General features: G+C 39.2%; 1 protein-coding gene across 2 annotated transcripts in view; it reads right to left on the bottom strand.

The window, feature by feature from the left end:
- Positions 1-1,444: 1,444 nt before the first annotated feature.
- Positions 1,445-13,554, bottom strand: part of Actr3 (actin related protein 3) — a 44,075-nt gene continuing 31,965 nt past the window's right edge. For both annotated transcript variants that reach the window (XM_031380865.1, XM_031380868.1), the window contains exons 9-13: positions 11,708-11,881; positions 5,867-5,959; positions 5,530-5,655; positions 3,668-3,751; positions 1,445-2,624 (exon numbers count right to left, since the gene is read on the bottom strand). In XM_031380865.1, coding sequence (XP_031236725.1) covers positions 2,529-2,624; positions 3,668-3,751; positions 5,530-5,655; positions 5,867-5,959; positions 11,708-11,881 — 573 coding nt within the window. In that variant the 3' untranslated portion in view covers positions 1,445-2,528. The remainder of the gene's footprint in view (positions 2,625-3,667; positions 3,752-5,529; positions 5,656-5,866; positions 5,960-11,707; positions 11,882-13,554) is intronic.

Here is a 13,554-nt window from a genome sequence, read left to right on the forward strand (position 1 = left end):
GGGTATTTTGTGAAATGAAATGAAGACAAGAGCTAATCTGTTTTCACCCGAGTCTTGAAAGGGATAAAATTTAAGGCGGATTTTAAGTACATAAAGTACAAAATACGTGACCTATTTAAGAACAGATATAACCCAGAGATTTTTTTTTTTTTTTTAAATAGGCTCGAAAGTGACACATCAGAGATAACTTCTGAACATGACTGTTCTGCTACTCTCTAAGCTGGGGTCAGAATGCTTCCTCAGTCTTCGTACATAAAGCTTGGACCATAGTAGGGAGTCAAAACAGGTCTGTGGGAGCTGGTGAGATGATTTGGTGAGCGAAAGTACCCATGGAATGCTGGTACATCTGTAACCCAACTTTCAAAAAGGGCAACGTGGAGACAGGAGAACTGTTAGGGGCCGGTTGGCCTCCAGCCTCGCTAGGAAAGAGAACCTGGGTCCCAGGTTCAGGGAGAGACCCTGTTCAAAAGGAAGAGGTACAAAGTGCTCAGAGGAGAGACACCTGAAGCCTCCTTGGCATTCCTGCATGCCAACAGGTACACATCTGTCCTCATACAGACGCACAAGCTAAACATCAACCACGTATAGTATAGCTTACTCCCCCCGATACAGACCAAAATGCATAGTGGGAACAGAGCCCAGGTCTTCCTTTGCCCTCCGACAAGCCTAGGCCTGAAGTTTCTGACCAGCTTTCTCATAATTAGAGGACATGATTTTTTTAAACTTGTCATTCTAGATTACTCCCACCCCACCAAAGAGAGTATATGTAATTGTAAAGGTTTTTTTGTTTTTTTCTTTTTGATTTGACTCGTTTGCCGGGAAGTATGTATACCCCTGCATGTGTTCTGCCTGTTCCCCTCAAAGGCCAAAAGAGGGTGCCATGTTCCCTAGAACTGGCTGTTGGCCACCCAGTGTGGGTGCTGAGAAGTAAAAGAGTGGCTTCTGCAAGAAGACAAGTGCTCCTGACTACATCTTATCAGGCCAGAAATGGTAACACCAGAGGACAAGTGTGAGGAGGAAACCTACTCTTATACTTCTGGAAGATTCTCATGAAACTCATGATTCAACTTCTTACACCCTGTCATTCACAGGTAAATAATAAAATTATAAATACCCTGATATACTCTATATAAGAAGTTTGTCTCTGTAGATTTATTGCAACAGACCACAAAAGCTCTTTAAGGGCATGTGATGGAGGCATTCCTAGTTCTACTGTGTTCGATATATATGGTGTTATTCCTGACAGTGCTGTTTTAAATGTTTCAAGATTATAAAACATATCCCATTTGCTGTTCTACAAATATCTGAAAAACTTATGTTCATAAGAAATTCTCTACCACACACATGTCAGAGACTTGCCCACTGTTTATCCAGAAACAAAAATCCTATCGAACTTGTAGACAGCCAGTTGAAGTCCACTGCATGAAGAAAAACCATCCGGAAGAGTAATTCAATTTTAATTTATTGTCATCACTTTTCTTCATGATCCAGATATTTGAAAATGCAAAGAAAACCAACTTTTCATGATATGTCAGGGACTGGCACTAAAAAAAATTCAGACTGCAAATGAGTTATACAAATGAAATATCAAATGGAGATCCAGTTATCAAAATGAAAGCACTCAACATATTAAAAGTTCACAATTATTTGTACAGAGCACATAAAAAAGTCAGCTTGCTATCCAACCGCTGTGCTTTTAAAGAGCTACTGCAGAATTTGAAGAAAATAGACTTATTAGTTAACTTATAAAGAGATCAAGGAGCCTGAAACAAGTAGTAAAAAGAAATTTTTGCCTTTATTAGAATGGCATTAGGCCTTAAATATGCCAATTTTGGTAATCACATTATTGTTTTAATAAGAAACGACTCTACAGAATTGCAATACTGGTCCAACAGTCTTGTCTTTCTTTTAAAGCAAGAAACAGAATGTAAGTAACCAGAAAGCAGGGCAGGCATCGGCTAACCCAGGAGACTAGCTTCTTAGATCCAAGCGTTTGCAGAGAGAACCGTTGGGCTGGGGAGCGTGGGGCAGCTCGAGATAACTGGAACCCAGAGTGTGCGCCAAGTCCCATGAGGCTGCTTGTTGAATTCATCTTTTCCTTGGTCACACTGTTTCCCTCCAATACTACAGTTTTTCTTTGACTTTTTTTCCTCAAAGTATAAAAAGTATGAAATATAAACAAGCTCCGGCACTGCCCACTCAGCAGTGCCCACTCAGGCATTACAGAGCTCTCTACACACCCACAGAGCCCAGCACACTGGGTAAGTCAATAATATACAAAATATCAGGGCACAGAAAGAACTAAAACCCATTTCTTTTTTTAATACACATAAGATTCAAATATTCAACCTAAAGGAAAACAATCGTCTTGGCTCTCTTCTACATCTGCATGTTGACACACTCATTAAATATTCCTGTATGATCACGTTTGGTTAAAAACCTCAGAACCATCCATTCAGACAAAAACAGGTCATCAGAAAGATTATCTCATTTCCATCTCCCTAACCCCAATAAACAAGAAGTCAACTTTAGGACATGACTCCAAACACTGGATTGTGACGACAAATGCTAGGTCCAATTTCTTCATAATCCTTTTTGGTGTGGCATACTTGGTAGAACTCAGGCTGGAAACAAAACAGAACAATGCATTTTTAGAGGTCAAATTCTCCTATTTTTCCAACAGTCTATAAAAGAGATACTTTAAAACGGGTGTTAAATATGCAATATTTATCAGGCGATTCCTGGCTTGTAGACAAATCTCAGAACTCTAAAAACCAAAATTAAAGTCTAGGATAGATAAATCTGCCTGAACTCCAGGGCCATTAATTCGCATCCCACTGTTGACTCGACACCTGTCTCTGTGGGGTTCTGACATGGAGTCTGTTCTGTTGGGCTTTTCCACTTGGGAAATCTAGATTTAGATTGGGATAGGAACCTGAAGTCCAGCAAGAGCCAGGGGAAGCTATAAGCACGCCTGTGCTCACCCTTTTCACCTGGTGTGGGACGACATTCTCAAGGGCAAATCCCACATGCACTTAATAATGCAGCAGAGCTGCAGATAACTAAATTACGAGAGAAAACAATCTTTACTTGTTTTAAATAGTTTTATATCCAACACTGCAAATCTCGTAATTTATATGAAAAGATTCTTTAATAGCGCATGCCCTAATACAACAGCACAAATATTTACTACACGAATTTTATTAGAACATGTTCTAAGGGAGCATGTTATAGTCTAGAAAGAGGATTCTAGAATAATTGTCTTTATTCTGTTTCAAATATTATACTTCCTATGCAATGAAACCTAATGTTTTCCTTGATATTTTTAGATATTTAAACAGAAATACCTATAATAATCTTCTGGTAAATATTGTTTCTATACATTTAAAAGAATTTTCTCTGTAATAAATGTTAAAATACAGTATAATAAGCTCACTCGGAAGTATAAAATATCTAGTAAGGAAAAGGTAAAAAGAACAATAAAAGTGAAATGACTTCCAAATATAAAATATAAAAAGACCTCCAAATATAAATACTATGTGTATGCTCATGTGCACATGCACGTGCGCGCACACACACATGCACCCACACACACCCACACACACCCACACACTTTTAAGTTTCTTATTCTTCTAAAACATAAAAGTTTACAGGTAAATTTACGCACCGTGGAAGCCAGCATTGATCCTCCAAACCAGACTGCATACCGCTGCATGTGGTGTGTAATAACTTGTACATCAATAGGCTTGGGCTAAGAAGTGACAAAGTAACATCATTTCAACAGTACATTCAAGTACCAATTTCTCAATCAATTAAGCTTAAATGCACGTACACAAAAATAATTATAAAGCCCAGTGGACAGGATTCAGGACCTGAGGCTATCTAGTGTGGGCGTGGGCCATTGAAGAAGCAGGAAGGAACAGCAGATGGAGATGCGCTCACTTCTCAGTACACACTGCATAGCACCGTTATGTGTGCTACCACAAAGGGGTTGAGAGGCTCCAGACACAATGATACAAGTTTTAAAAAAACAGGAATGCTATTACCTTGCTTTGATCTTACAACTTGCACATGTGTATCAAATTATCACGCTATACCCCATAAACCATGGATAATTAAATACTAAACATACAAATCAAAAGCATAAAAGGAGACATGCATGGGGCAAGATGGAGCAGACAGAAACAAACTATCTGTATTTTTGGCAACGAATTCAGCCACAAACAGAAACAAGTTAACTAACTATACTTCTGGCAACTACCTCAGCCACAACTATTTCAGGAAAACAAGAATGAATGTTAAAACTGCTGGTTGAAAAGTCTGATGAAGAACAGAATAGCTACATGGCCTGATAGGCCTCCTCTAAGTTTCTACACATGGGAATGCAAAGTTAACAGCTATACACAAGAGAAAGCTGACAAGAAACACTCTACCTAAAGTGATTAAAGTTAATGCATCCTCTCATAAAACGCAACGCTTCTGTGATATGACTGTCAAAGCACAAACTATACCCACCCACAAGGAACACCAAACAGATCCACACCAAGACAAAGTACAGAAAATAAATTGCCTGTATTCTTCAAATATGTTCAGGCTAGGAAACATTGAGCAAAACGAAGCTTCCTAGAGTTCCTTAATTGGAGCATGGGCCATCAAGATGGCTCAGTGGTACAAGGCATTTGTTATCAATCTGAGTTTGCCCACAGGACCCACATGGTAAAAGGTCCTCATTGAAGTTATCCCTTGATCTCAACATGTGTGAATGCATGTACACAGGTGCGTGCATGCATGCACACACCCCCCCCCAATTATTTAAAAAAAGGAAAAAAAGAAAAGGAACGTATGTTCTTTGACTGAATAATATAACGTTTTTTGTTTTCTTTTGTTTTTAATTTTACTCAGTTTTCCTTTGGCTTGACAGCTCATTCTTAAATCAACTGGTGAAATACGTCCCAGGTCAACAGCCACACTTTCTGTGTATAATCAATGTATGAATTCCCCAAACCCAGAATTTAAGCTTTGCTTAGAAGTTATTTATTTTGTGTGGCTGGTGTGTGTGATGGTGTGCTTGAGGAGGTCAGAGGTCAGAGGCTAATCACACCGAGAGCTGCTTCTCTCCTTTCACCTTCCCATGGATTCCAGGGATCAACTCAAGTCACTAGGTGTGCACAACAAGCACCTCTGCGGGCCCGCTACAGCGATGTAAAACTATGCCTGTGCCCCACAGCCAGCCTTCCACACAGGGGAGTGTTACGTGTGTGTCAGCAGAATTGGTTGGTTGAGGAGGAAAGCAAACATAAAACCTATTGCATAAGCAGTCTGCCTGAACTCTGAAGTTTTGTCATTACTCAACAGAGCCAAGTACTGAACAACTGGCTGTCCATGATTCTAGGGACAGTAGCCACCTTCTAGAGAACACATGGTACATTTGTCTTGATGCTCCTAAGTGAGAAGCTGGCAAACATTCCTGTCCAGACTGCCATAACAAGGGGCCTTCCACATTCTCTGTCAACGGTTGAGAAAACCAACCTTCAATCTACCACCGCTCAGTTCCTCGCTTAACTTCAGCCTGGCATCAACAGTTCTCTTCAAATCTCTTTGCAAACGACGTCCAAAGTCCCTGAACATGGTTGAGCCACCAGAGAGGACAATGTTCTGTGTTGGTAGAAAACAAAAAAACAAAAATTATGACCTTTATTTTAAAAGAGAAGCAATCTAGAGACAAATATACAAGAATTCAATTGTGTCCTTTCTAAGACACAATTCTCTAATATTCAACAATGAACAAGAATAAAAGCTTTAAAATATGTTATTAAATATTATGAAAAGAAAACTTAAAACTCCAGTTTTTGCTGTAAACACTAACCTTGTAGAGAGGACGTCGAACATCAATGGGGCAATTCTGAATGACTTCATCTACAACTTCTGAGATAGGTTGTGTAAAATCTGGATTAGCAAACTGAAAAATAAGTAAATTTTATACATGAGACACAGAATTGTTATGTTAACATTTTGTTAGTGTAATGTTCAAGTTAATAACAATCTAGCTCAGGAGTGAAAGGGCCCTGGGGATCAACATACTAAAGCTACTGAGGATAGAAATCAGGCAAGATTCAATTAAAATAAGAAAGCCATACCTGTACTATGAGACAGTAGACATCATAATAAGAACTTCTGTACACAGCTAAGAGAATACCTGAACAGGAAAACAATCTGGCAACAGCTAACAAAGATTCAAAGAGCCAAACACCGTTGGCTCTTCTTCAAAAGTTCCCAAAGGGAACTCTGATCTACATACTTTATGTAATACTTCACCTCAGTGAAAATGTGCTACAGAGATGACTCAATAATATAAAGCATTTGTTGTTTTTACAGAGGACCTGGGTCTGTTTCCAAAACATACACTCTGGATCCCTCCTTTAATTCCAGCTCTAAGGGATCCAATGCCCTCTTCTGATCTCCACAGGCAATAGGCACATATGTGGTACACAGACACATATGCTTACAAAACACACACATAAAATAAAATCTATAAAAAGGTGAAAATAACCAGTATTTTCCAGCGGTCCACCAGTAAGATGTTGTACAACTCGTCATTAGATTCTACATCTGCAAACTGACTTGAAACCCTCATGTGAACAGGTGACACTTATTTCCAAATATACAGAGCAGTAGCACTTTTAATACAAGTGTGTATGTTCCTAGTTGAAGTTGAACAAGGTGGTACTATGTCTTTTTAGCTGTCACACTATAAATACACATGTCCTTCTCAGTCCTTTAGGATTAGTATTTTTCCTACTATGACTGGTGATCCTGATGTTTAGACCACCATCTAAGGCACAGTGCTGATGTGTAGCCCACATGTGTCTAGGAAGAAGTCTGGGGGCGGGGGGTGTCTTACCAACAAAGTGCCAGTTAGGCAGCATCCTTCAGACATAGAGAGCAGTATGGATGGCAATTAGTTCAAACAGATGCACACACAGACCAGAGGTATGCAGATAGAATGAAGAAAACTTGACAAGGGACTGACAGAAACTAATCTTTCCCTTTCCTTAGGAGCAATAGTTCAGTACTCAGTACTTTGTAATATTCTTAAGAACTTAATAGATGAAGATAAAGAGTCAGTGATGTATTTAATATGATACATCACACCCAAAATAAAGCCATCTCTGTCTAATATGTGGTGCTCAAAAGCAAACCCACAAGGCACATTTTTTACCTGGAAAGCAGACCCCAACACTGAATTATACGGAAACAGAAAACACAGCTCAGCTTGGCTAGCTCTAGACGTCATTTAAAGACAAGCTCACATGCAGTCACAGGCAGGCTGACTGTGAAAGAAACCAAAGTAGGACTTGAGACATATTGTCCATGATAGCACTTGAGCTGTATGCAATATTTGCTGGCTTTAAATGCAAACACTGAAGAGCCCTTACTTCTCAAAGCACTGTGCTTTAATAAGCCCACGGTAATACTTTAACTTCAGAACCTGGCACTGGTTTAGTTTTTGAGGTTTTGTTTGTTTTGTTTTTTATTTTTTTAAAAAGCAAATTTTAATTTTCCCAAATCTAGAAAGAAAGTAACAATTTGACAGAAAAATCGTTTTTATTGCATTGATTTCTACAAAACCCTTCCACTGTTAAGGAAGAACTAGTAAAATGTCTTCATTGCCCTTTGTCCTCACTAATATTTACCTAAAACAGCCACACACACACACACACACACACACACACACACACACACACACACTCCTATGATATAACCTTTCCCATACTCTTGCTCATCTCGTCTGCCATACCGTGAGCAGAAGGCTAGAGCAGGGTTGTGCACACCACAGCTGTGTCTGCATCCTTTCAAGACACAACTTCCAGCTTTTAGTTTTTAATCAGGAATGCATGAAAGTAAAACTTTACAAAACTCTACATGTTCCTATACTCTGTATCCACCATGGAAATTCTGATACAGAAAGAAATGAAGTTTAACTTGGGTCTATCTGTTGGAATATAGGGCCTATGCACTGCAATGCAGAATCCCCCAAATGACAATCAGAATAGTGGCAAGGGTTAAAGGTGTGTGTTGCTCTTGCAGAGGACCTGAGTTCAGTTCCCAGCCCCTATGTTGGGAAGCTCACCACTGCCTTTAACTAGCTTCAGGAAGATTCAAACTCTAGAAGATTCAACCTCTAGAAGACCCAATTCTGGCCTTGGCAGATACTTGCATTCAAGTGTACCCACATACATCCATAAATATAAATTTAAAAAATTTAAATATTTGGTGCTGGAGAGAGCGCGCAGCAGTGAAGAGCACAGCTGTCCTTGCAGAGGACCCCAGGACCCACACGCATGGCAGCTCACAACCATCCCTGACTCCAGGTCTGCGTGATCGATGCCCTCTTCTGTTTGCACAAAGCAGGGAAGTGGTGTATAGATGTGCATGCAGGCAAAACATCCATATATACATAAACAATAATATAATTAAGGAAAAAAGAAAATCAGATAAATATGCAATAAAGAAGCAATGAATATTTTATAAAGAACAACAAAACACTATTAAATGAGTTAAAAAAAATTACAAGTTCCTCAAAAACTTAATGAACTCAACAGTGGCTCCCCTTGAGCCTCCTTTCAGGTATTAGTCCAGCTGTCCCTGGTCAGGTCTCAGCAGCACATAGCTGTGGAGAGCGCACTAAGAGGCTATTAAAGTAGGATGAGTCAAGTAGACTCAACATAGCAAACAAATACAACACCCCATATCTGTCTTATAGTTAGAGATATATTCATAAATTTAAAGTATAAATGGCTTTGCATTTTTTCTTAAAAAAAATTGAGAGTTCCAAATACACTCCTTGTAAAAGAAACCAATTCTTTCTAATATCTGTGATGACCTTAGCTGTTCAAAAATAAGCTTTCAACAGGATGTCTGCATCATAGCCCGCCCTCAAGGCTCAGGGAAATATGGGAGTAAGAGGAGGCTCAAAGAATAGGAGCCAGAGATGCTAACCGACTCCATGGAAGCAGTGCCGTCTAGACACAACAGGAATGATACAGACACAAAACCTAGAGACCGCGCAGCACACACAAGATGTTCACAAGCTCAAACTAGACAAACCAGCACTGAGAAGGGCACACAAAGTCCCACGCCTGAGTGAGGAACTGGGGCCCTGGGTGTAGGGCAGGCTCCATGCCCAGGAGGCCAACGCAAAACTGACTTTAGACTTCATGTATTATTGTCTACTCTTTGCCTCACTGGTCTTTTTTTTTTTTGAGAGAGAGAGAGAGAGAGAGAAAAGAAACACAGACAGGCAGACAGGCAGACAGACAGACAGAGACAGAGACAGGCAGACAAAACAAAACAAAACAAAACAAAACTGTAAAAAAAAAATCCTTAATAAAACAAAAGCAAATCCTCTCATCTTTCATGTATTTTATCATCAGTATTCAAATCTTGGATAGGGTAAAGATTCAATCATTCATCTAGTCCAAACTAGAAAAATGAATGAATACTTCAATGGACAGGGAAACTAGAACACAGAAGGAATCTTAAATATTCACTTGGGAAGTGGCACACTTTCTACAACACACACACACACACACACACACACACACACACACACACACACACACACAAGCAAGCTCTATTCTGGGAAACTACAGTGAACTAACTAAATACATTCATTTAATTTTCTCTCACCATATTAAAACCATTGGTAAAGAGAGTTTTTAATTGAAAAAAGTCTAAAAGATAGAGACAACCCAAAGATAAGGCTGTCGAGAATGTGCAGACCCTCCATAAGTCACCAGTGACTTCAATCAAGAATGACGTTCTATAATAAGGGACCTTTCCCACAAAGAGCTGACTACAGCTGGGAGCTTAGACACAGGCAGGAGGAGATAAGGACACACAGTCCCATAGTCAACCCCAATTCTCCATAGGAACCCACCAAATGTTCTCTCCTCGTCAAGACTTCTATTTAATGTATTCTTATGAACAGACTATTCTTCAGAAAGCAGCTTTCTGAGCTGTTTTATTCTCCCTAAAAGTAATGAAAGCACACAGAGGGTGTCAGAAGTCCCCTAATGAACTGTCACAGGGTAGGGACACAGCTCAAGCAGACAGAAGGACTGACTTTGCCTCACACGCTATCAGAGTACAAAGGGAACACACAGGGACAAGAGCAGAAGAGAAGAGGCAGTTATCTTCCATAGCTCAAAGTCAAGTAAGAAATGCCAAAAACTCCATGTGCGTCTGTGGGAGAGTGCAGAGGGTGGGGGCAATGGATCAAGGCTGTAAATCCCTAGAACTACGGCTCTGCTGTTTGGTTTGGCTTTGTGGAGCCTAAGATGGCCTCAAACTCTGTATTACTATGCCTTAGCCTCCAGAGTGACAAGGTTACCGAGCTGCAGCACCGTGAGCAGCTGAGCTGAAGTTTCCAGAGACTCATCTGCTCTGGTCTCACTACTTATTCTGACGGCCACCCCACATTTCCCTTAACAGAATCTAAGTTACAGATTTCTCATATTCTCATCCCTCTCACATCTAAATATTTACTAAATCATAAAACCCTCATTTTTGTTTCTCCTTTCTCCATGATAGACATTTATTCACCTGAAAAACTACAATAAACTCATCTGCTTCTAACCCAAGTCAAATTACCATTCTGATACCAAACGACCTTTGTGTGTGTGTGTCTCGCATACACATTTCCATGGTACATTTCCACACACTATCAATTCTGGAACATGTAAGATCATTACCCACCCACCGGTTGGGCTTACTTCATGCATTAATCCCTGTGAGACGCTTCCTGGTTCTCCCAAGCAGACTTGTGCTACTCTATAAATTCAACAGATATGTCCATCTGTTAAAGTAACTACTCTCATTTAACTACTTTTCTTATTCTTGAAACTCAAAAGAATAAAATTAAAGAATCTTTTGGCTTTCGATAGTCAATACTTAATCTGAGACCATAAAAATCATAGCCAATACTAAGTGTAAAAAAAAAAAAGACAATTATCGAAAATAACTGTTCTTGATGCTGAATAAGCACAGCAGGCACTGAATATTAAAATTCTAGTAAAGTTACCTGAAGAATGTATTACTAAAGATTGCCAGGCTAGAGAGATGGCTCAGTGGTTAAGAGCACTGACTACTCTTCCAAAAGTCCTGAGTTCAATTCCCAGCAACTACATGGTGGCTCACAACCATCCGTAACGAGATCTGATGCCTCTTCTGGAGTGTCTGAATACAGCTACAGTGTACTTACATATAATAAAGAAATCTTTAAAAAAAAAAAAAAGATTGCCAAAAGCATCTATTTTATTGTATTATGGCAGTCTTTATGTTCATTCGATCCCATGCAGTCATTTTATAGTAGGGGCAGGGGCTTTCTGGAACCTTTCCCAGGGTTTAGGCTGTTACAAACTTGAAAGGCTGCCCTCTGCCTTGCTCTTCAAGACCTCAGCTCTCCCTAAGCTCATAAGTATTAGAGAGGTAGGATGTGCACAGATAAGAATGCTTCAACAGAAGACTCATCTCAAGTGAGGGTGAGAATAGGCAGGGGTTGGGTGTAGGGAAGAAATCATTGGTGCTTTAGGACACTAAAGAAAGTTTCTGAGAGTGATTCTATCTCAATTTCTTCTGACTTTCTGCTGCACATTTCAAAGCGATTTGAAAAGAAAAACAAAACACACCAACCACCAAGCATTACCTCTGGATGGAAAAAGATCTCGGGTCCCAGGAACCGCTCATAGCCAACGTCAATAGAGAACTCTTTCTTTGAGATGGCGTTGACACCGGTGTACTGTTTGATCCACTTTGACCCATCGGTGTCATACTTGTTAAACTCTTTTACTAAATCTGGGCAGACATAACTGTAGCGTTCCTGAAAAGCAAATAAATAAAAGGGTTTTTTTTTCCTCTTGTTTTAGATAAAGTTAAAAAAAAAAAAAGATGTTGCATAGTATATCAGTCAAACAATCAAAGGAAAAAGATATAATTAAGTAATTTCAAGAGGTGAAATTTCAATACTAGAATATCATATTGTGATATTCTAGAACAAATGAATGGTTCATCCATATACATAATTTCTAACCCCATCTATCAACACAACTAAAATCTGAAAGACTAAACTTGGTCCTATTTTAATGTTACTTTATAAAATCATGCACTAAATTCTTCAACATGTACCAACATCTATCTCAGTAACAGAATAGAATATTCTAGAAAGAAAAAAATCAAAAAGCATAAATACAAAAAGAATATTTATACCAACTCAAATTAACAAAGATCCCTTATGCCTATTTAGAATAAAACTAATTCTGATCAAGGTAATGTGTAAAGAAAGAAGTAAAGGAATGTAAGCTACTCTGCTCTTGCCTGAAACACTGAATTAACACTGATGATTATCTGACTGTGTCCCACTGCATCTATCCTTCTATCAATTTTTGAGAAATATGCACAATATCCTGTAATTCTGAGTACCAAGGACTCTTTTCAAAGTAGCCACAATTATTATCAGATATATGTGTGTGTGTGTATGTGTGTGTATGTATATGTATATATATATATATATATATATATAAAGGCTGTGGCATTATGGTGTTTCACACCTTTAATCCAGAGCACTGGGGAGGCAGAGGCAGGAGGATCTTCTGTGAGTTGGAGGCCAGCCAGCACTACATAGTGAGACCCTGTTTCAATCCCCCTGCAAAAGGGAAGCCTTCTATGAAAAAAGGACAATCTCATTATCTTACACACTGTCTGAGTTAGGGTTTCACTGCTGGGAATAGACACCATGACCAAGGCAACTCTTATAAAGGAGAACGTTTAACTGGCTTACAGGTTCAGAGGTTCAGTCTATTATTATCAAAGCGGGAACATGGCAGCATCCAGGCAGGCATGTGCAGGAGAAGCTGAATGTTCTATATATTCATCTGAAGCCTGCTAGCTGAATACTAGATTCTAAGCAGCTAGGATGAGGGTATTAAAGCCCACACCAACAGTGACTCACCTACTCCAATAAGGCTACACCTTCTAATAGTGCCATTCCCTGGGCCAAGCATATACAAACCATCACACACATCTATCTCCACATCCTGGAGGTGAAAACTTCATTAAGAGAAGTTTTTGTAAAGATCGTCAGCCTAAGCAGTCTTCCTTGGAATAAATCTAAATTCTCAGTGGCCTTTTGTTTTAATGCCACAGATTTCCCAAAGAAATTGAAAAATAATAGTGTTAATTAAATGTTTATGTATTTAGTAGTTTGGAGCGGGTTTTTGTTGTTTTTATGAGAACGAGAATTTCTCTATAGTGTTGGCTATCCTAGAACTTGCTATGTAAACTAAGCTGTCCTCAAATTCAGAGCTCTGCCTGTCTCTGCTTCCAAGTGCTGGGATTAAAGGTGTGAGCCTGGCTCCATATATTTAGTTTTTAAGTTACCAACTTGAGATAAAGTTTGGAAACCATTTAGTAGTTTTTTTAATAGACAGGAAGTAGTCAAGGCAACTTCATGGCTAAGCTTGAAAGAACAAAGACATCTCCACAAATGTCGTACAA

The sequence above is a fragment of the Mastomys coucha genome, unplaced genomic scaffold, assembly GCF_008632895.1.
Source record: "Mastomys coucha isolate ucsf_1 unplaced genomic scaffold, UCSF_Mcou_1 pScaffold1, whole genome shotgun sequence".
NCBI classification, from domain to species: Eukaryota; Metazoa; Chordata; class Mammalia; order Rodentia; family Muridae; genus Mastomys; species Mastomys coucha.